This window comes from Ambystoma mexicanum, chromosome 3p, assembly GCF_040938575.1.
Source record: "Ambystoma mexicanum isolate Mex_15411 chromosome 3p, UKY_AmexF1_1, whole genome shotgun sequence".
Classification (NCBI taxonomy): domain Eukaryota; kingdom Metazoa; phylum Chordata; class Amphibia; order Caudata; family Ambystomatidae; genus Ambystoma; species Ambystoma mexicanum.
Genome location: NC_090925.1, coordinates 12,601,759 through 12,621,820, shown reverse-complemented (window position 1 = coordinate 12,621,820; position 20,062 = coordinate 12,601,759). Strand labels below are relative to the sequence as shown.

General features: G+C 55.3%; 1 protein-coding gene across 4 annotated transcripts in view; it reads right to left on the bottom strand.

Annotated features, from left to right (window-relative positions):
- The window catches only part of LOC138580073 (zinc finger protein 282-like), a 209,992-nt gene extending 204,003 nt beyond the window's left edge, over positions 1-5,989 (bottom strand). For all 4 annotated transcript variants that reach the window (XR_011304169.1, XM_069650325.1, XM_069650326.1 and 1 more), the window contains exon 1: positions 5,800-5,989. Coding sequence is in view for 3 of the 4 variants with exons in the window: in XM_069650325.1 (XP_069506426.1) it covers positions 5,800-5,802 (3 nt within the window). In the remaining variant the exon portion in view is untranslated. The remainder of the gene's footprint in view (positions 1-5,799) is intronic.
- Between the last annotated feature and the right edge of the window lie 14,073 nt (positions 5,990-20,062).

The window sequence follows — 20,062 nt, the reverse complement described above, 5'->3', positions numbered from 1 at the left end:
GAGTGGCGTTGGCGTAGTTGTAACACAGGATGTTGTGTGAACGAATTATTGGTGGGAGGGTGATCAGGTAGAGATTGAACAGGAGGGCGGATAGACATGCTCCCTGAGGGACACCCGTGTCGACTGGTCGGGCTTGTGAGGTAAAGCTGGAGAGTGTCGTTATTTGGTGCCTGTCTTTGAGGAATGAAGCTATCCATTTAAGGGCGGTTCCACGGATTCCCATGGAGTGGAGTCGGTCTAGGAGGATTGAGTGATTGATCGTGTCAAAGGCGGCCGATAGGTCGAGGAGGATTAGTGCGGCGCATCCCGCTGAGTCTGCTGTCATTTTAAGGTCATCCCAGATCGAGGTTAGGGTGGTTTCAGTTCCGTGACGTGATCTGAAGCCTGAATGGGCTGGGTCTAGGAGGTTGTTGGTTTCGACAAAGGCATTTAATTGGGAGTAGGTGGTTCGGTCAATGAGGTTGGCAAGGAACCTGGTGTTTGAGATTGGGCGGTAGTTTTTGGGCTCGAGCAAAGGTTTTTTAATTAGAGGTTTGACATGCACCGTTTTGAATGCGTCGGGAAAGATACCGGAGGAGAGGGAGGAATTTATGATAGATCTTGCGTGTTCTCCTGCGCAAGTGGAAGCAAAGATTTCTTTAAGGGTTGTGGTTGGACAGGGGTCTAGTGGTGAACCAGAAGGTTTGCGGGCAAATAGCAGTTTGAGAAACTGTTCTGGCGATATTGGAATAAAGGATTCAAATGTTGGTTGCGTAGAGGTTGCGGCTGCAGGGCTGGCCGGTACGGGCGGAGGATTGCCCGGTGGCTGTAGTTGAGCCATCTTGGTGTTTAGAGTTTTTGTTCTTTCGATAGCCGTGTTGTGAAAGTGGAGGGACAGTGAGTCGCACAGTGATTGTGTGGCGGTCGGGATGGTTGTATTACAAGCAGGATTGGTGAATTCTGAGATGATTTTGTGGAGTTTTTTGCTTGGGTTTTTGCAGTTTAGGATTCGGGTGTTGTAGTGGGCTTTTTTTGCTTTCCGGATTTCGGCCTTGTATTGATATAGGTGACAGGCCAAGGTGGTCCTGCTCTCGTCGGTTTTCTCTTTCTGCCATTTGCGTTCTAGGTATTTGTAAAGTCGTTTAGTGGTCTTCAACTCAGGAGTGAACCATCTGGGGAAAGGGTCGCAGCGGGTTGATGGTTTGCATGGGGGGGGTGAGTCGCAGGAGAGATGCGTTGAGCCATGAGTCAAAGGCCTCAGGGGTTAGTTGGTTGTTGGGAAGGCAGGTGGGTGGTGGAGATTGGAGGAGTGCCTCGGCTAGGTCCGGGGTGATCGTTAGTTTTTTCCAGCATTTGCGTAAATTCAGACGTTCGGATGCAAGTACAGGAAGGGGGTCAGGTGAGTGTATGGCGAACGAGAGAATGAAGTGATCGGACCAGATGATTGGGGTGGGGGGCTTTAAATGAATCAGGGTGTTGGAGCTAAAGATGGCATCAAGAGTGTGTCCTTTGTAGTGAGTCGGGCCGTTTATGTGGGGTTGGAGATTAATTGCATCTAGACCGTCAACCAGGGAGTGTGTCATAGGGTTGGTGGGGATGTCGAGCCATATGTTGAAGTCACCAAGGAGGGTGAGGTTGGGATGGTTTAGTTGGAAGGTGGCGATTGAGTCGCAAAGGTTGTTTGCGAATTGTCTATCGTAGCCAGGGGCCCTGTAGATTATTATGAAGCTGTGAGAGAGCGATGGGGAGAGGGAAAGTTTAACGAGGAGAGATTCGCAGGATGGGATGGAGGGTTGGTTGTCGATCGAGGCACGAAAGAGAGATTTGAAGACAAATGCTACCCCACCTCCTCTGGACGGACGGTTCAGTGGGATGAGGGAGTAGTCAGGGGGAAAGGCTTCACTAGCGATTGGGCCGAAGTCATCGGAGAACCAGGTTTCATTGATGAAAACTAGGTCTGGTTTGACAGAGGCGAGGAGGTCATAGATGCAATGTCTGTTTTTTGCTACGGAACGGGCGTTAAATAGGATACAGTTCACATCGGCGGGCAAGGTAGGTCTAGGTGCTGGACCGGGATGTGGTGGAGGCGGAGAGAGTGGAGGGGGGGAGTAAGGTCGGTGATGCTAGAAGGGAATAGTGGGTGGGCAGAAAACTTGGCATGTTTCAGGCGGGGCTGGGTGGCTGGGTGTGATAGGATGATCGGATTTGGGTTGGGGGATTTGAGGGAGGGGTGTGGGCGGGGGGGGTTTCAGTTGCAGTTGATGAGAAATCGAGGGAGAGGGGTTTCAGGAAGGGGGAGGCCACGGGGGAAGGCGGAGAATGCGGAAGAGAGGGGGTGGGTCGAGACAGGGGAGGCGAGGAGTGCTGAGAGATTGAGGGGGACCAGGCGCGTTTCCTCTTTAGTTTCTTTGCTGCGACTGGTGTGTGGGAGAGGGTAGGGGATCAGAGGGGGAGAGGGAAGCAGCTTCGGTTCGTGCTAGGGTTAGGCGCGCAGTTTTTAGGGAGGGGAAAGTGTGCGGTCGGGGGGGGATGTGGCAGGGGTATGAGGGCAAGGCGGTGGGTGGGTGATTTCTGGGTGGGGTGTGCCAGGTCTGATAGTGAGGGGAGCGGGTGTGGGCAATGCTGGCGGGTCGGGTGGGGTTCAGGGGATGAGTGGTTTTAGGGTGAGTTGTTTGCCATCGTGCTCCTCTGGCTTGGTGTTTGGAGAGGGGAGTGGCAGCGGGTGTGGAGGAGGGTGGGGTGGGTTGGGAGGGAAAGGCAGATCGGAGAGTGGGGGTGGTCCCCGGGGGTCGTTTCTGACAGACTCTGGTGGAGTGGGTGCGCTCATGATTGGTGCTGGCTTTCGGTTGATTTAGGGGGGTTTTCTGATTGTAGTTCTAGGATCGGGGGTGTCACGCCTTTAGGCACACTTCTGGGTTGGACGATATTAGCCTATTTGGTGCTCTCTAGATACAATAGTCGTCAGATGTTTATTAGGTACGTTTCTGAGTTCTCCTGTACACAGAGAAGATATTCGGTCAGTCACTAGATTCAATTTACTTGGAGGGGGTATTAGATTATTTGTCACCGTTCTAGATTCTACATTACACAGCTAAACTGTTAGTTATCTTAATAGGGTTTAGCAGGGCAAGCAAGTGGGGTACTACTTTCAATTCACCGTTATACTGGGAGGGTGTTAGGTATGAATCTAAATCAAGTTTGTATTAGATTATTAGGTCGCCGTTTAGGTTTTACATTACACATCTATACTGTTTAGTTATATTAATATGATTAGTTATGAGCACAAGAGTGTTGGCATGCTTTAAGCCCATATATGCGCCTTTTCCCTAGCCAAAGAGTACAATTCGAGTTCCTGCGTTTTAGGTGGAACCTTTTACTGCAATAATGTCATTATTGCTGAGCAAGTCTTCTGCAGATTCTTTAAGGACGTGTACTCTGCTGACGGTCCAGAACTGAAAGAAAAACGCATATTGCACTCTAAATGTGCATTGAATATTCTGAGCAATTGTAATGAAGATTAACTGGTTTGGTTGAAGTGTTTAGTGGGACATGAATCCTCCAGTACGGAGTTTTTTGAATTGTGTCAATGTAAGTGGTTTAACTGCGAGAGGCATTTTTTTTAACACACAAAACACATTTACCGTGGTGTACTTTTTTTTTTTAAAACTTAGGTACTCATTGTGGTCAAGAAAAGCCTCTGTATTCCTGATCACTTTGACTATATCTTATGGAACATTTAGTACTGATACATGGGTTGGTTGATTCTTTTAGTTTCTGCTGTTTTCAAGTCAGATGTGCAATACTTTGTTTTAAGCAATTTGTCTCTGTGTTTTTACTCTGAAATATGGAGCTGTATCTTTTATAGTCTGAATCTTATTGTAAAGGTTAATTAAGTAAGCCTTCTTGTAACAGCGCCGCGATGCCCCTGGGCCGCTTGTGCGCTATATCAATGTAAATAAATAAATGTGTTCACCAATATACAATACATTTAATAAATAAGCTTCGCCCCAGGCAGCGCTGCAGGTGGAACCTTTCAGCAAGGACACCATGAACTAGCCACATCCCTGACCCCAGGCCTGGCACCACTGCAGGTGGACAATGTGTACCCCCGTACACCTGCATTGGGGGGAAGTGGGGGGGGAAGAGGATAGGTGTGTACCCCCTCCCCCCACGCCTGCACAGGGGGAGGACAAGTGTGTACCCACTCCCCCCACATCCACACTGGGGCACTCACCAGGCCAGGGGGTTATATGTGCATACCCCGCTCCCCCGTGAAGGACAGGTGAGTGTACCCCCCTCCCCCAGGAAGAACAGGTGAGTGTACCCCCCCCCCCCACACCTGCACTGGGGCATTCACCAGGCCAGGGGGTTACATGTGTGTACCCCCATTCACCAGGGAGGGCAGGTGTGTACCCCCCTCCCCCATAGCTCTCAACCATTTGTGTTGCAAAGGCGGGTGAAATCACCCGATTTTGTTTTTGGCGGGTGAGACGCCCATTAGAATGAATGGGCGTGCAGGAGGCTTGGCGGGTGAGTCAGCCCTTTACAGGGCGGGTGACACCCGCCAAAAGCGGGTGAGTTGAGAGCTATGCTCCCCAATGCCTGCACAGGGGGAGGACAGGAGTGTACCCCCTCCCCCCACACCTGCACAGGGGCTCTCACCAGGCCAGGGTGGACAGGGGTGTCCCCCCTCCCCCAAGAAGGACAGGTGTGTCTACCTCTCCCCCAGAGAGGACAGGTGTTTACCCCCCCCACAGGGGAGGACAGTTGTGTACCTCCCTCCCCAAGGAAGGACAGGTGTGTACCCCTCCCCCACGCCTGCACAGGGGCTCTCATCAGGCTAGGGTAGACAGGTGTGTACACCTTCTCCCCCAGGAAGAACAGGTGTGTACACCCCTGCCCCAGAGAGGAGAGCTGTGTACCCCCTCCCCCCACACCTGCAGAGGGGCGAGGGGGGACAGGTGTGTACCCCCATTCTCCAGGGAGGGTAGTGTGTACCCCTCCCCCATGTCTGCACAGGGAGAGGATAGGTGGGGAGGACAGCTGTGTACCCCCCCTCCACCCACACCTGCACAGGGGGAACCCCCTCCACCCACACCTGTGCTCCCCCAGGAAGTACAGGTGTGTGTAACTCTCCCCAGAGAGGACAGGTGATTACCCCCCCCCCCCAGGGGAGGACAGTTGTGTACCTCCCTCCCCCAGGAAGGACAGGTGTACACCCCCTCCCCCAGGAAGGACAGGTGTGTACCCCCTCCCCCAGGAAGGATAGGTGTGTACCTCCCTCCCCCAGGAAGGACAGGTGTACACCCCCTCCCCCAGGAAGGACAGGTGTACACCCCCTCCCCCAGGAAGGACAGGTGTGTACCCCCATACTCCGGGGAGGGCAGGTGTGTACCCCCCCCCCCCATGTCTGCACAGGGAGAGGATAGGTGGGGAGGACAGCTGTGTACCCCCCTCCACCCACACCTGCACAGGGGGAACCCCCTCCACCCACACCTGTGCTCCCCCAGGAAGGACAGGTGTGTGTAACTCTCCCCAGAGAGGACAGGTGATTACCCCCCCCCCCAGGGGAGGACAGTTGTGTACCTCCCTCCCCCAGGAAGGACAGGTGTACACCCCCTCCCCCAGGAAGGACAGGTGTGTACCTCCCTCCCCCAGGAAGGACAGGTGTACACCCCCTCCCCCAGGAAGGACAGGTGTACACCCCCTCCCCCAGGAAGGACAGGTGTGTGTAACTCTCCCCAGAGAGGACAGGTGATTATCCCCCCCCAGGGGAGGACAGCTGTGTACCGTACCCTACCCCCACACAGGGGCTCTCACCATGTCTGCGGGCGGCTGGGGTGCCTCTCGAAGCCCTCCGGGTGGCAGGTCGCAAGCACGAGTAGAAAGATCGCCGGAAGGAGCCAGGGGCTCATCCCATTCCGAAAAACACGGACACGCGCCGGAGCTCGGGGGAGTGACAGCGTCAACCCCGGGAATGAAGCCTGGAAGAAGCGTCGCCTGGCCTCGTGATCAGCTGACACCAGCCGGCGCACGGAGTGCGCATGCGCAGCGCCAGGCTACTTTCTGCACTGCTAGGAAGCTGCCGCGCGCCGCCGAGACACGTCTGCGCATGCGCCAGAGGATCCCCGTCATACGCATGCTCAATGTGAAGCTGTTACTCAAACACGTGCACAAAGGTTCACATCCTAGAAAAGATCCCGAAGCGTCACATCTGCGCATGTGCAAGGAAGGACGCCTTCTCCCGCGCATGCTCAGTGTAAGCCTCTCGCGCTCTCCTTCCACCATTGAGAGGGCTAGTTACAGACTAGAGACACTCGTGCGTGTGCAGGGCGGCGGGGTCTCACTGCAATGCCCTGGTGTCCTATGTGCCGCTTTCCCGTGCATGGCCTACTTGGGCCTAACTGTGTGGGAGAAGCAGTGTTGCCAACGCCTCAGTAAGACCTGGGAGCATAGCCCAGCGGCAGCAAGACGGCACGAAGCAACAACGGGTTCCATCCCCGGGTCCGCGCTTAGAAACCTCTACCAAGACAAAAACAAAAAAACGCAACTCAGACAAACAAACAATTCCTGGAACAGCGCTTCGATGCCTGCGGGCTGTGCGAGCGCTTTATAAATGTAAATAAAAAAAGAGCTAGAAGTAGCCAAATGACGCCATCCCCTAATTTACATATTTGGGCAGGTGCATGACGGGTGATTGAAAATCAGAGCGGCGAACATCTGTGAATTTCCCTTTAAAAAGTCACCCTTCTATGAACACCCCAGTATGGTGTACTAGGAGTGACTCCAGGTGGCTTAAGGTTGCCTGTCCTGGTGCATAAAGCCGCAGATAATTCATTACTTCTCCGGATCGAGCCGTATACTGAATTATGTATTGATATTTTATCATAGTACTTCTGGAATAAAAAGTTTGACATTTATGTTTTGCTATTTTCTTTTTTGCAACATAGTTGTTCAAACATGTTTGACCGCAGCCTTGTGGGTTTATTCTGACAAAATGCACCAATGGAGCTTTCTAAAATACACAACTGACCGCACACGATGGGAAGATGTTCAAATCTGTTAAATATTCTTAATGCAAGTGAATATTGAATTCACTTTCTAAATTCACTGGGGAAAAACCGCAGAGCCGAAAGGCAACGTTTGCCAGTGCCCTGCATCAGGCTGAGCCTGACAGGCTGCGGGATGGGGTCCCGCTCTGCTGTTGCATACACTGGTGACCCCACAGCTGTCAAGTCAAGAGTTACGTCCGCATTAAGTCAGTTGCTAGTGAGAAATCTAGCTACTTTTTTTTCATTGGTTTGTAAACCAATAGAAAAAAGTGTAATTCCCAAACCAATGGAAGAAAGTAGCTAGATTTCTCGCTAGCTGCTTTTTTAGCAGAAAGTCGCTAGGGGGGCACACTTTCTCGCTAAATATAGCGAGAAAGTCGCCAAGTTGGCAGCACTGGGGAGAAGCCGGCGTGGTGACGTCACTTCCCCCCACCTGCTGGCCGCCACTACACAACGCTCTGGGTGCCCAGGAGTCACATCCGGGGTCCCCCCCACCTGCCGCCCGCCACTACATGTCGCTCTGGGTACCCAGGAGTCACTTCAGGGATCCCCCCCACCTGCTGCCCGCCACTACACGACGCTCTGGGTGCCCAGGAGTCACTTCCGGGGTCCCCCCCCACCTGCTGCCCGCCACTACACGACGCTCTGGGTGCCCAGGAGTCACTTCCGGGGTCCCCCCACCTGCTGACCGCCGCCCGCCACTACACGACGCTCTGGGTGCCCAGGAGTCCCTTCAGGGGTCCCCCCCACCTGCTGCCCGCCACTACACGACGCTCTGGGTGCCCAGGAGTCACTTCCAGGGTCCCCCCCACCTGCTACCCGCTGCCCGCCACTTCACGATGCTCTGGGTGCCCAGGAGTCACTTCCGGGGTCCCCCCCACCTGCTGCCCGCTGCCCGCCACTAAACGACGCTCTGGGTGCCCAGGAGTCACTTCCGGGGTCCCCACCCACCTGCTGCCCGCCACTACACGATGCTCTGGGTGCCCAGGAGTCACTTCCGGGGTCCTCCCCACCTGCTGCCTGCTGGCCGCCACTACAAGATGCTCTGGTGCCCAGGAGTCACTTCCAGAGTCCACCCCACCTGCTGTCCGCTGCCCGCCACTACACAACGCTCTGGGTGCCCAGGAGTCACTTCCGGGGGGCCCCCCCACCTGCTGGCCGCCACTACAAAACGCTCTGGGTGCCCAGGAGTCACTTCCAGAGTCCACCCCACCTGCTGCCCGCTGCCCGCCACTACAGGACGCTCTGGGTGCCCAGGAGTCACTTCCGGGGTCCCCCCCACCTGCTGCCTGCTGGGCGCCACTACACAATGCTCTGGGTGCCCAGGAGTCACTTCCGGGGTCCCCCCCCCACCTGCTGCCCGCTGCCCACCACTACACGACGCTCTGGGTGCGCAGGAGTCACTTCCGGGGTCCCCCCCACCTGCTGCCCGCCACTACACGACGCTCTGGGTGCCCAGGAGTCACTTCCAGGGTCCCCCCCACCTGCTGCCCGCCACTACACGACGCTCTGGGTGCCCAGGAGTCACTTCCGGGGTCCCCCCGACCTGCTGCCCGCCACTACACGACACTCTGGGTGCCCAGGAGTCACTTCCGGGGTCCCCCCCACCTGCTGCCCGCCGCCCGCCACTACACGACGCTCTGGGTGCCCAGGAGTCACTTCAGGGGTCCCCCCCACCTGCTGCCCGCCACTACACGACGCTCTGGGTGCCCAGGAGTCACTTCCGGGGTCCCCCCACCTGCTGACCGCCGCCCGCCACTACACGACGCTCTGGGTGCCCAGGAGTCCCTTCAGGGGTCCCCCCCACCTGCTGCCCGCCACTACACGACGCTCTGGGTGCCCAGGAGTCACTTCCGGGGTCCCCCCCACCTGCTGCCCGCTGCCTGCCACTACACGACGCTCTGAGTGACCAGGAGTCACTTCCGGGGTTCCCCCCACCTGCTGCCCGCCACTACACGACGCTCTGGGTGCCCAGGAGTCACTTCCAGGGTCCCCCCCCACCTGCTACCCGCTGCCCGCCACTTCACGATGCTCTGGGTGCCCAGGAGTCACTTCCGGGGTCCCCCCCACCTGCTGCCCGCTGCCCGCCACTAAACGACGCTCTGGGTGCCCAGGAGTCACTTCCGGGGTCCCCACCCACCTGCTGCCCGCCACTACACGATGCTCTGGGTGCCCAGGAGTCACTTCCGGGGTCCTCCCCACCTGCTGCCTGCTGGCCGCCACTACAAGACGCTCTGGGTGCCCAGGAGTCACTTCCAGAGTCCACCCCACCTGCTGTCCGCTGCCCGCCACTACACAACGCTCTGGGTGCCCAGGAGTCACTTCCGGGGGGCCCTCCCACCTGCTGGCCACCACTACAAAACGCTCTGGGTGCCCAGGAGTCACTTCCAGAGTCCACCCCACCTGCTGCCCGCTGCCCGCCACTACAGGACGCTCTGGGTGCCCAGGAGTCACTTCCGGGGTCCCCCCCACCTGCTGCCTGCTGGCCGCCACTACACAATGCTCTGGGTGCCCAGGAGTCACTTCCGGGGTCCCCCCCACCTGCTGCCCGCTGCCCGCCACTACACGACGCTCTGGGTGCGCAGGAGTCACTTCCGGGGTCCCCCCACCTGCTGCCCGCCGCCCGCCACTACACGACGCTCTGGGTGCCCAGGAGTCACTTCAGGGGTCCCCCCCACCTGCTGCCCGCCACTACACGACGCTCTGGGTGCCCAGGAGTCACTTCCGGGGTTCCCCCACCTGCTGCTTGCCACTACACGACGCTCTGGGTGCCCAGGAGTCACTTCCGGGGCACCCCCCACCTGCTGCCCGCCGCCCGCCACTACACGACTGTCATGATCACTGCTTCCAAGGAGCCAGGACCAGCCCAACGTCCTTGGAAGCAGGCCCCTAACCCTAATCCTAGGCACCAGCCGGTCCCCACGGGGACCTTTTGGACATTGTCCTGGCGCCGGTGGCACCAGGCTCATCAGAATCATCGGTCCCGGCACTGGAAGTGCCGGGCTCATAATATGTGTGCAGATGTTTGGGTGGACTTACCTGCAGCAGGCCATGCTGCTTACTTACCAGCCACTTAGAAGTCCTCTGTAAACAGGAACTACTTTCTTACCTGGGTGGTGCAGCTCCATTCCCTGGATTCAGCATGGGGAAAGCTTCTGGAACTGGAACTCTTTTCTTACCTAGGCGGGGCCGTGGAGGAAGACGCCTCATCACTCCAAGGCTATTTAAACCACACCCGTTTGATGAAACGTGCTTCGCGTTATTCTGCATCTGTAGCAGAACGCTCACCGAGTCTGTTCCAGCCTTTCTTCCTCAATCTGCAAGAATCATACTCACCATTCCTGTATCCAGTCGACAGCAGCATCTGCAGAGACAAGAAACAGCAGGTTAGCAAGGCAGTCTTAACTCGCAGTGCTTACTCACCTGATCCATCGGCTGCGGTCATTCCGGCACGCTGTACTTTCGCCTGTGAAGACAAAAGCATTGTCATTACTTACCGGCACTCCGTGAACTCTGGAATTCTTCACGCTGCATCGCCACCTGCGGAGATAAAAGCATTGTATTTACTTACGGGCCTTCCGCGGACTCCGGCGCTGCAAACAAGCTTCTGAAAGACAAAAGAAGAGACATTAGACAGGTATTTACTTACGCCCATCGCGCTCTTCACAATAGAACGCCTGCAAATACTCCGGTGCCTCTTCAGCACGAACTACGCTGCAAGGGAAAAAACAGCTAGAGCGCTTGCATTTACTCACGCATTTCCAGGCGCTTTATCTCATCTTCCTCAAGAGTCCTGCAAGCAAAAGAGGAGAAAAGCATCATACGAAGTCCTGTTCAATGTTAACGTGCCTTGCACCTAAAGACTCTAAAGACTATAAAGACTAAAAAGGTGTCTGGAAACTCACCGCTCGTGCGATTAACGACGGTAAAGGTCCTCTGAGTCCAAGAGGCCTATGTTTCACCAGTGAAGGAACTGGCAACAGCGCCCTGCATCAGACGCAGATGGAGAGTCCAGCATTCACCTATCTAAGGTGAGCACGTTGACCTGGGGGCTCTACGGAGAAGCTTGGGAGAGAGAGGAAGAGAGACATTAAACAACCCAGACCATTAACCCCTATATTCTTTCACCTGCAGAAACCTCACCCTACGAGTTCGTCACACAGTGCGAAGAGGTTCGACCCCAGAAGCCCATCGAGTCCTGCACATCACCTTTCGAGTCACAGACACCTTCCTGCCACGACCTGCGCCTCCGTGGGAATCTGTTGAGCGTTAAAACGACGCTCTGGGTGACCAGGAGTCACTTCCGGGGTCCCCCCCACCTGCTGCCCGCCACTACACGACGCTCTGGGTGCCCAGGAGTCACTTCCGGGGTCCCCCCCACCTGCTGCCTGCTGGCCGCCACTACACGACGCTCTGGGTGCCCAGGAGTCACTTCCGGGGTCCTCCCCACCTGCTGCCTGCTGGCCGCCACTACACGACGCTCTGGGTGCCCAGGAGTCACTTCAAGAGTCCCCCCACCTGCTGTCCGCTGCCCGCCACTACACAACGCTCTGGGTGCCCAGGAGTCACTTCCGGGGGGCCCCCCCACCTGCTGGCCGCCACTACACGATGCTCTGGGTGCCCAGGAGTCACTTCCGGGGTCCCCCCCACCTGCTGCCCGCCACTACATGACGCTCTGGGTGCCCAGGAGTCACTTCCGGGGTCCCCCCCACCTGCTGCCTGCTGGCCGCCACTACAAGACGCTCTGGGTGCCCAGGAGTCACTTCCAGAGTCCCCCCACCTGCTGTCCGCTGCCCGCCACTACACAACGCTCTGGGTGCCCAGGAGTCACTTCCGGGGGCCCCCCCACCTGCTGGCCGCCACTACACGATGCTCTGGGTGCCCAGGAGTCACTTCAGGGGTCCCCCCCACCTGCTGCCCGCTGCCCGCCACTACACGACGCTCTGGGTGCCCAGGAGTCACTTCTGGGGTCCCCCCCACCTGCTGCCCGCTGCCCGCCACTACACGACGCTCTGGGTGCCCAGGAGTCACTTCCGGTGTCCCCCCCACCTGCTGCCTGCTGGCCGCCACTACACGACGCTCTGGGTGCCCAGGAGTCACTTCCGGGGTCCCCCCCACCTGCTGCCTGCTGGCCGCCACTACACGACGCTCTGGGTGCCTAGGAGTCACTTCCGGGGTCCCCCCCACCTGCTGCCTGCTGGCCGCCACTGGGTGCCCAGGAGTCACTTCCGGGGTCCCCCCCACCTGCTGCCTGCTGGCCGCCACTACAAGACGCTCTGGGTGCCCAGGAGTCACTTCCAGAGTCCCCCCACCTGCTGTCCGCTGCCCGCCACTACACAACGCTCTGGGTGCCCAGGAGTCACTTCCGGGGGGCCCCCCCACCTGCTGGCCGCCACTACACGATGCTCTGGGTGCCCAGGAGTCACTTCCGGGGTCCCCCCCACCTGCTGCCCGCTGCCCGCTACTACACGACGCTCTGGGTGCCCAGGAGTCACTTCCGGGGTCCCCCCCACCTGCTGGCCGCCACTACACGACGCTCTGGGTGCCCAGGAGTCACTTCCGGGGTCCCCCCACCTGCTGCCTGCTGGCCGCCACTACACGACGCTCTGGGTGCCCAGGAGTCACTTCCGGGGTCCCCCCCACCTGCTGCCTGCTGGCCGCCACTACACGACGCTCTGGGTGCCCAGGAGTCACTTCCGGGGTCCCCCCACCTGCTGCCCGCCACTACACGACGCTCTGGGTGCCCAGGACTGCCGACCTGTCCCTGCTCATACATTCAGGCGGCGCAGTAGCAAAGGCGCCCGCCCGCCCTCTTGGAAACGTACTGTCCAAGAAAAAAACACAAACATGCTAATCTTATCTGTTGACCCATCGACTTAAGGTCAAGCGCCCTCGCAGCACTAATTCGGATCACCTGTCCTTCAAGCTGACATCACTAGACGCTCATCATGAGTTCCACCTATTTTAATGACCTTAGTGGGTAGCGTAGCCAAATGTGCCTTGTCGTCACCACGTTATCTAACGCAGAACCAAGAACATAAACACACATATCGACATACAGACGCAAAACTTTTGTTTTCACAAAACATATCAAAACTGTTTATTTTGAGAAAACAGCAATAGTTGGGAGCGTAACGGGTACTTTTAATTTTGACATAACGTTGAAGAGGTAATTAAGACCACAAAAACATGGGTAACTTTTTTCCAATCGAGGTTATAGCTAGCGAGCATTGCATGGTTCTACGATAATCTTAGAATGCTGATTCCATTCATCGATCGATTAATCCCAGTCTTTCTTCACAGAAAGATATCTTACATCGCCGATTTCTGATGGAGGAACATGGCGTTCCATTGCATGGAAGAAATTAGTAGTTTCAATCTGAAATACAACACTTTCACATCCGCATGTTTTCAGAACCTATAGGCTGCCATGTTGCTACTTAACACTGCAACCGCAAAAGATAAGACTGGCGTCTGGCAATTTTCCCAGATAATGGTTATCACAGATGCTTTGATGATTATTGTCCAACTGCGGTTGAAGGATCCGTCGACCGGTAAACTGTACCAGTGATAGGCGAACATCAGGATAATATAACTATGTAAAATTGAGAAAGCAAAAAAATATTTCAGGACCCAATTTATAATTGTATATACACAGAACATATTTATGTTAACTATCAATTTAAGTTACAATTAACACGTACAATGGCTATTATTTGTGGTAAATTGAATATTCATCCGTCACAACGTAAATCATGTAGCATACAGCACACTTGCCATCCTCACTTGCATAAATATTATTTAAAATTTGGCATACATTATATCTTGTGTTTCCATTCTCCCTATATTTGACTCACTCTTACTCGACGGCTTTAAGGTTACCTGAAAGCCGCGACCCCAACGTGCTGGCAGTGGGATTGCCTTAATCATCCCTGAGTGGATTTCTTCTTTTTTTTTTTTTTTAAACATCTCTTTATTAACTTTATTAACTGGTTCACATCTCCATCTGAAACCAAGTCATGCGCACAACATTGAAATTCATGCCTAACAGCTGAGTACCAGCAATTTACCACTTACAACCTTCAGGATTAACTAACACTGCCCGCTTTATTCACCTCCCCCTCCAATGGCCGGGTGCGGGAGTATATCGTCCATGTCCGCATACCTTGCCAGCAGATATGCCGTCAGCGTGCCCCAAATGTCCTTAGGTCTGTTCCGCGAGCCACACAGGGCGGCGTAATCTTTGTCAGTATCGCTCAGGCGGAGCAAGTTATTCATCCACCCTTTCACCTCCGGGGGGGAGGAGTGAGTCCATTTCATAAGTATGCATCTCCTAGCTATAATCATGCAAGATGCCAGAAGTTTACCACATTTCGTGGGCAGGCCCGGAGACCACCCCAGCATTCCACATAGCATTGTGCATGGGACACTCTGTCCCAGAATGTCCGTCACAACCTTAAACACCCCCTCCCAGAAAGGACCCAGAGCAGCACAATCCCATAACATATGAATCATATCCGCCTGATCTTTTCTGCACCTCAGGCAGGCGTCAGACCTAGTTACATCAAACTTATGCACTCGTGCTGGTGAAACATATGTCCTATGAAGTGTCTTAAGCTGAATCAGTTGCAACCTCGAGCTGAACGCCCCTGTGTGCGTAATTTCGCATATTCTCCCCCATTGCTTATCCCTGAGAATGACCCCACTATCACGCTCCCAGCGTCCTCTACTTGGGGGGGGGTTGCGATGAGTATCTGCCAGTATCATTTTATATATTGTCGATGTCACTCCTCGACATCCCTGAGAGTTACGTATATAATGCAACGGGCGTTATCTGAGGGACCTCCGGAAATGCTGGCGATCATTCTTTAAAGGCCGCCCTCATCCTGTAATATTGTAATGTGCACCGGGGACCCCTGCCCATCACGCCTCCAAATACCTCCTGGGTCATGAACTTCCCCTCCGGATACATATCCCCCAGAGTTTCGAACCCCTCCCCACTCCATTCACTTACTATGGACTTGTCGCACGTAGGCGCCAGGGCCTCTATCTGCCATAGCCGGATGCCCGGTTCAAACGGGTGTTCCACTCCTACCCTCTTCAAGACCCTCTTCCATGCATTCACAGTGCACGCCACAGGGTCAAATCTGCATTTATCAGCCACCCTCCCCGAAATCTAGAGTCCCTGCAGCGAATAGGGGTATACCAATCCTCTCTCAATGTGCACATGTGACGGCCCCCGCCCCTCCCACATCCAGTACCTCGCAAAAGACAACTGGGCCACTAGGAAATATGCCTCAACATCTGGGGCCCCCAAACCCCCACGGTCCCATGGTTGCACCAGAATCTCCCAGCCTATCTGCGGTGCCAGGTCAGACGAATCAACTGAGACCTTATCTCCTTAAAAAAACTCTTCCCCGGCCAGACTGGTATGTTTGCAAACATATACAAGAGCTTGGGGACCACTACCATTTTAGCAATGGCCATGCAACTCAGTGTGAGGGGAAGCTTACACCATCTATCTATCTTCGCCCTCAAAACCTCAAGTATTCTGTATGATTCTTGTCCAGCAGAGTCTGAGCCTTTCTACTGACCGCCACCCCCAGATATGTAACCGAATCCTATACCCACCCAAACTCCTCCATGTTAGTCGGGGGAACCGTAACCTCGTTCAGGGGGAAAAGAGAGGACTTGGCCCGATTCAACCGAAGTCCGGAGAATTCGCCAAACTCAGCTACCGCCTGTGCAAGGGGCCTAAGATTAGCCTCAGGGTTCCTTATGTAAATAATAGCGTCATCCGCATACAGTGAGATTAAATCTCTCGGCCCGTCCATGCCCAAAACCCTATGCCCGTCCAGTCTACGGAGTCTACCCGCCAAGACCTCTATGGCCATTGCAAAAAGCAATGGGAAAAGCGGGCACCCCTGCCTCGTCCCTCTCCCGAGCAGAAATAACTCTGACCAAACCCCTCCCACACTTATCTGAGCGCTACACCCCGAGTACAATAACCTCACAGCCTTCACAAAATAAGGGGGGGTTCCGGGTTCCCACCCACGCTAGCACCTCGAATAAATACTCCCACTCAACGGAGTCAAACGCCTTCTCCATATCTAACAGTGCCGCCACTGCTTGCGTCCCTGTGTCAATTTGTGCTAGAATCGCGAATAGTCGCCTAATATTCAAGGATGTTGACCTCCCTGGAATAAATCCAGATTGGTCCCTATGCACTATTTGTGAGACATGTGGCAGAAGACGGTCCGCCAAGACCTTCGCAAAGATTTTCGTATCCAAATTTATCAAAGAAATTGGCCGGTACGATGCACAACCGAGCGGGTCCTTACCAGGCTTTGTGATCAACGTAATTACCGCCTCTCAAAGTGTAGGGGGGAGTAGCCCCCTCTCCATCCCCTCTTCCCACACCGCCAGCATATGATTAACCACTTTTGGGCCCCATTCTTTATAAAACTGCCGTTATTCCGTCAGTGCCCAGTGCCTTCACAGTCGGTATGGCTTTTATCACACCCAGCAGTTCCTCCACCGTTATGGGTCTAGCAAGTGACTCTACCGCCTCTGCATCAAACCTGGGGAGTGCCACACCCTCAATGTAATCCCTCGGGGCAAAACCTGGGGGTGTACACTTCGCAGTATACAAGGATTCATAGAACCTGCGGAATTCCCCGGCATTCTCACGCGGGTTCACCAAGATCTCACCGCTACCAGATCTTACCACGGTTATTTCCCCAAATCCCCACTCACCGCTAACAAGGGCTGCCAGGTATCTGCCCGGCCTCCCCTCCTCACCATACACACGAGCTCTTGCAGGTTGCGCAAAGTCCTGTACCTCCCTGTCCGCGAGCTCCCGAAACCTAACCCTTCCTTCAACTTGGCCAGCGACTGTGAGGAACCCATCCTCTCCACCTCCCCCTCCCATTGCTTTATCTCCCCTTCCACTGCATCGAGTTCTCTGTGTAGCGTCCTCAAAACCCCAAGTTCTACTGATAAGCACCCCCCTCTCAGCACCACTTTAAATGCTTCCCAAAGCATTCCCTTACTCTGTACTGAGCCAGCGTTTTCCTGGAAGTAATGCTTAAGCACACTATGTACATCACTCTTGAAGGCGATGTCTTGCAAGGCTGCTGGTTTGAACCTCCACCTTGGCCGAGGCAAGGGCTCCCCCAGGTCCACTGACCATAAGACCGGGGAATGATCGGACAGGGTCCTAGGCAACATTCCACATCCTACGGTGCGCTGAATGACATAAGGGCATCCCAACACTTAATCTATCCTGGTTGAGGTATTGCATACTGTTGAATGGTGGGAAAAACCCAGCATTCCGGGATGCAGCACCCTCCACACATCCCCCAGCGTAAGGACATCCATGGCCCCCAGCACCGTGCCCGCCGCTTTCATGCACCTCTTTCTCTCCCCAGTTGAATCTAGCCCTGGGTCCAGGATGACATTCAAATCCCCTGCCCACAAGATATATGTATCACAATATTTCAAGCATTTTTCCAGAATACCCTCAAAGAAGCCTGGATCGTCCACATTCGGACCATAAATATTAACCAGCGTTAGCTTTGAATGACCCAGACACCTCGAGACTATCACGTACCTTCCAGCCAGATCTAGCTCCGCCCCACTGACCCTGAATCCCTGCGATTTATGGAACAGTGTCATCACGCCCGCAGAATATGATGAATATGTGGTAAAAAACTTACATTAACCCCAACCGCTGGCAACCCATTAATTCCCCTGTCCTTTGAGGTGTGTTTCTTGCAACAAAACGATCTTAGTGCTATGCCGCTCACAATACTGTATGACTTTCCTTGCTTTGCGTGGGTCGTTCAGTCCCGCACATTCCAACTCAGAACCTTATACACCATGGCTCAAGCCAATACAGTTACATGCAGCGCTATACCTTGCCCAGGTGGATCCGCCCGCTCCTTCACCATGGTCCTTCCGATGCAATGTGAACCCTTTTCATGAACCCCACTCCTGCCAACCGGGCAGTTTGTTAACCCCTGAACCCTCCTCCCGCCACCACCCACCCACACTGCCCACCCCCAACTTGCAGTGGACTCCCCTCCCTCAACCGTCCCGCTGAAACATCAGCATGGGCCTCTGCCTGGGGGCGCCGGACACCACTTTCGAAGCGGCCATCCACGCTTCAACAGCAGAGGAGGATCGACCAAATAGGGTAACAAAATGGAATAATAGCATTCATGCATGCCGCTGGACTGACTAGTTACATAACTCGTTATATTCCAGCTTGACCCTTCAGAGTACAAGTTCCGATTAAACCCATTTCATCTTGATCTCCTTTCCTTGATGCATATACGCCTACTGCATAACTCCTCAGGCGCAGCCTGACGGGCCTTCTCCTGGTCCCTTATCCTCTCGACGTGGCAAGTTCTCAATAAATTCATGCACAGCCGGCACATCTGTAAAGAAGTATGCCCTTCCTTTGTGCTGCACCCTAAGTTTGGAATGGTACTGCATAGAGTACTGCAGGCCCCTCTCCCGCAACCTCCTCTTCACTGCCGCGAACGACATGTGAGCCTTCTGGACCGCCGGAGTAAAGTCAGGATAGAAGGATACTCTACTGTTCTCGTACGTGAGATCCCCCAGTTCCCTTGCCCGCCTCAGTATGGTGTCCCTATCGCGGTAATTAAGTACCTTGGCAATGATTGGCCTTGGGTTTTGACCCGGCCTTGGCACCACCTGCGTTACCCTGTGCGCCCTCTCTACTAAAAATTGCGAGGACAGGGCGGGTCCCTGCAGAAAATCCTTCATAAAAGTCTCCATAAACACCTCTAAGTTCTGCTGGGGGACCGATTCTGGGATGCCACCCACCCATACATTGTTCCTACGTGACCTCGCTTTGAGGTCCTCATTTTTAACCCTGACGGCCTTCACCTTTCTTCTCAGTTCCTGCACCACCTGGGCCATCTCACTGCTCGTATCTTTTAGCAACCCAATCCTGGTTTCCACCTCCGAGGTTCTGCTGCTTTCCTTATCGATCCTTTCTTGCATCCTATCCACCTTGTACGTCAGACCATCCAGCTTGGAATTAATGGCAGCAAACCCAGACTGCACCTCGGCCAGGATCAGTCCCAGCTCAGAGGAGGGGGGTTCCTCGGGCCCTTTGATGACTCTGTGATACACTCCGTTTGAGCCATAGTGGCTGCAGGTGTCCCCTTCTCTGTTGCCTCCCAGTCTCTCCGAGGACCCTCCCTATGCGTGAATGGCAACCAAGCTTGCTTCTTGCCACCCATCTCCAGCAATATCCTCCCGGTTGCCAGCCGCCATACACCTTTCTGCTAGAAACTTGTTTCTGCCCCAACAGCGCGCCACTCAGGGCCAGAGCACAGCCAGCCACGAAGCCCCAAGGCTTCCCGTGTCCACCCACCACTCACTGGGTGTCACACCGCCAGCAACCACCGGGAGCTCCAAAAACCAATCACGCACTAAGGTTCACTTCTGATGCATCCAATTGCAGTCCTGGCACTATGTACTTGTCCATCAGCACACCACTGTATAGTCCACAGATCCAAATTCACTGCAATAGTTCAAGCCACATCTCATCCGTGGGTGCCAGTGTTATTGTAGGCCAACTGAAGCCCCGGGGCTTTCATCCACAGCCTCCTCTCCAGCCCGGGACCACCCGGCACCACACTCCTCCGCCACTAGCCTGGAGTGCCACTTCACCGCTCTCCCCCCCCATGCTCAGCGCTGGCCACCCACTGATCCAGAAGATTGGGGGAGGGGGCCTACGGGGGTCCCAGCACTCTCCCCGCCACCGGCTTCTTGCACCGTCCACAGCCTCCTCCTCACCTCCTTGCCCGCCAGGCACACAGTCCCTCTCTCCCAGCTGGGCCGGCCGCGCACAGTCTCTCAGGCCCGAGCTGCGCCAAGTCTTTAGCTGGCCGTCCGCTCCTCCACAGCCGCAGCGGACACCTTGGCTCCGGGGCGCCTCCGGGCTGATGCTCCACGCCCCCGCTCCTTCCCGAGGGCCACGGCCGAGCACCCTC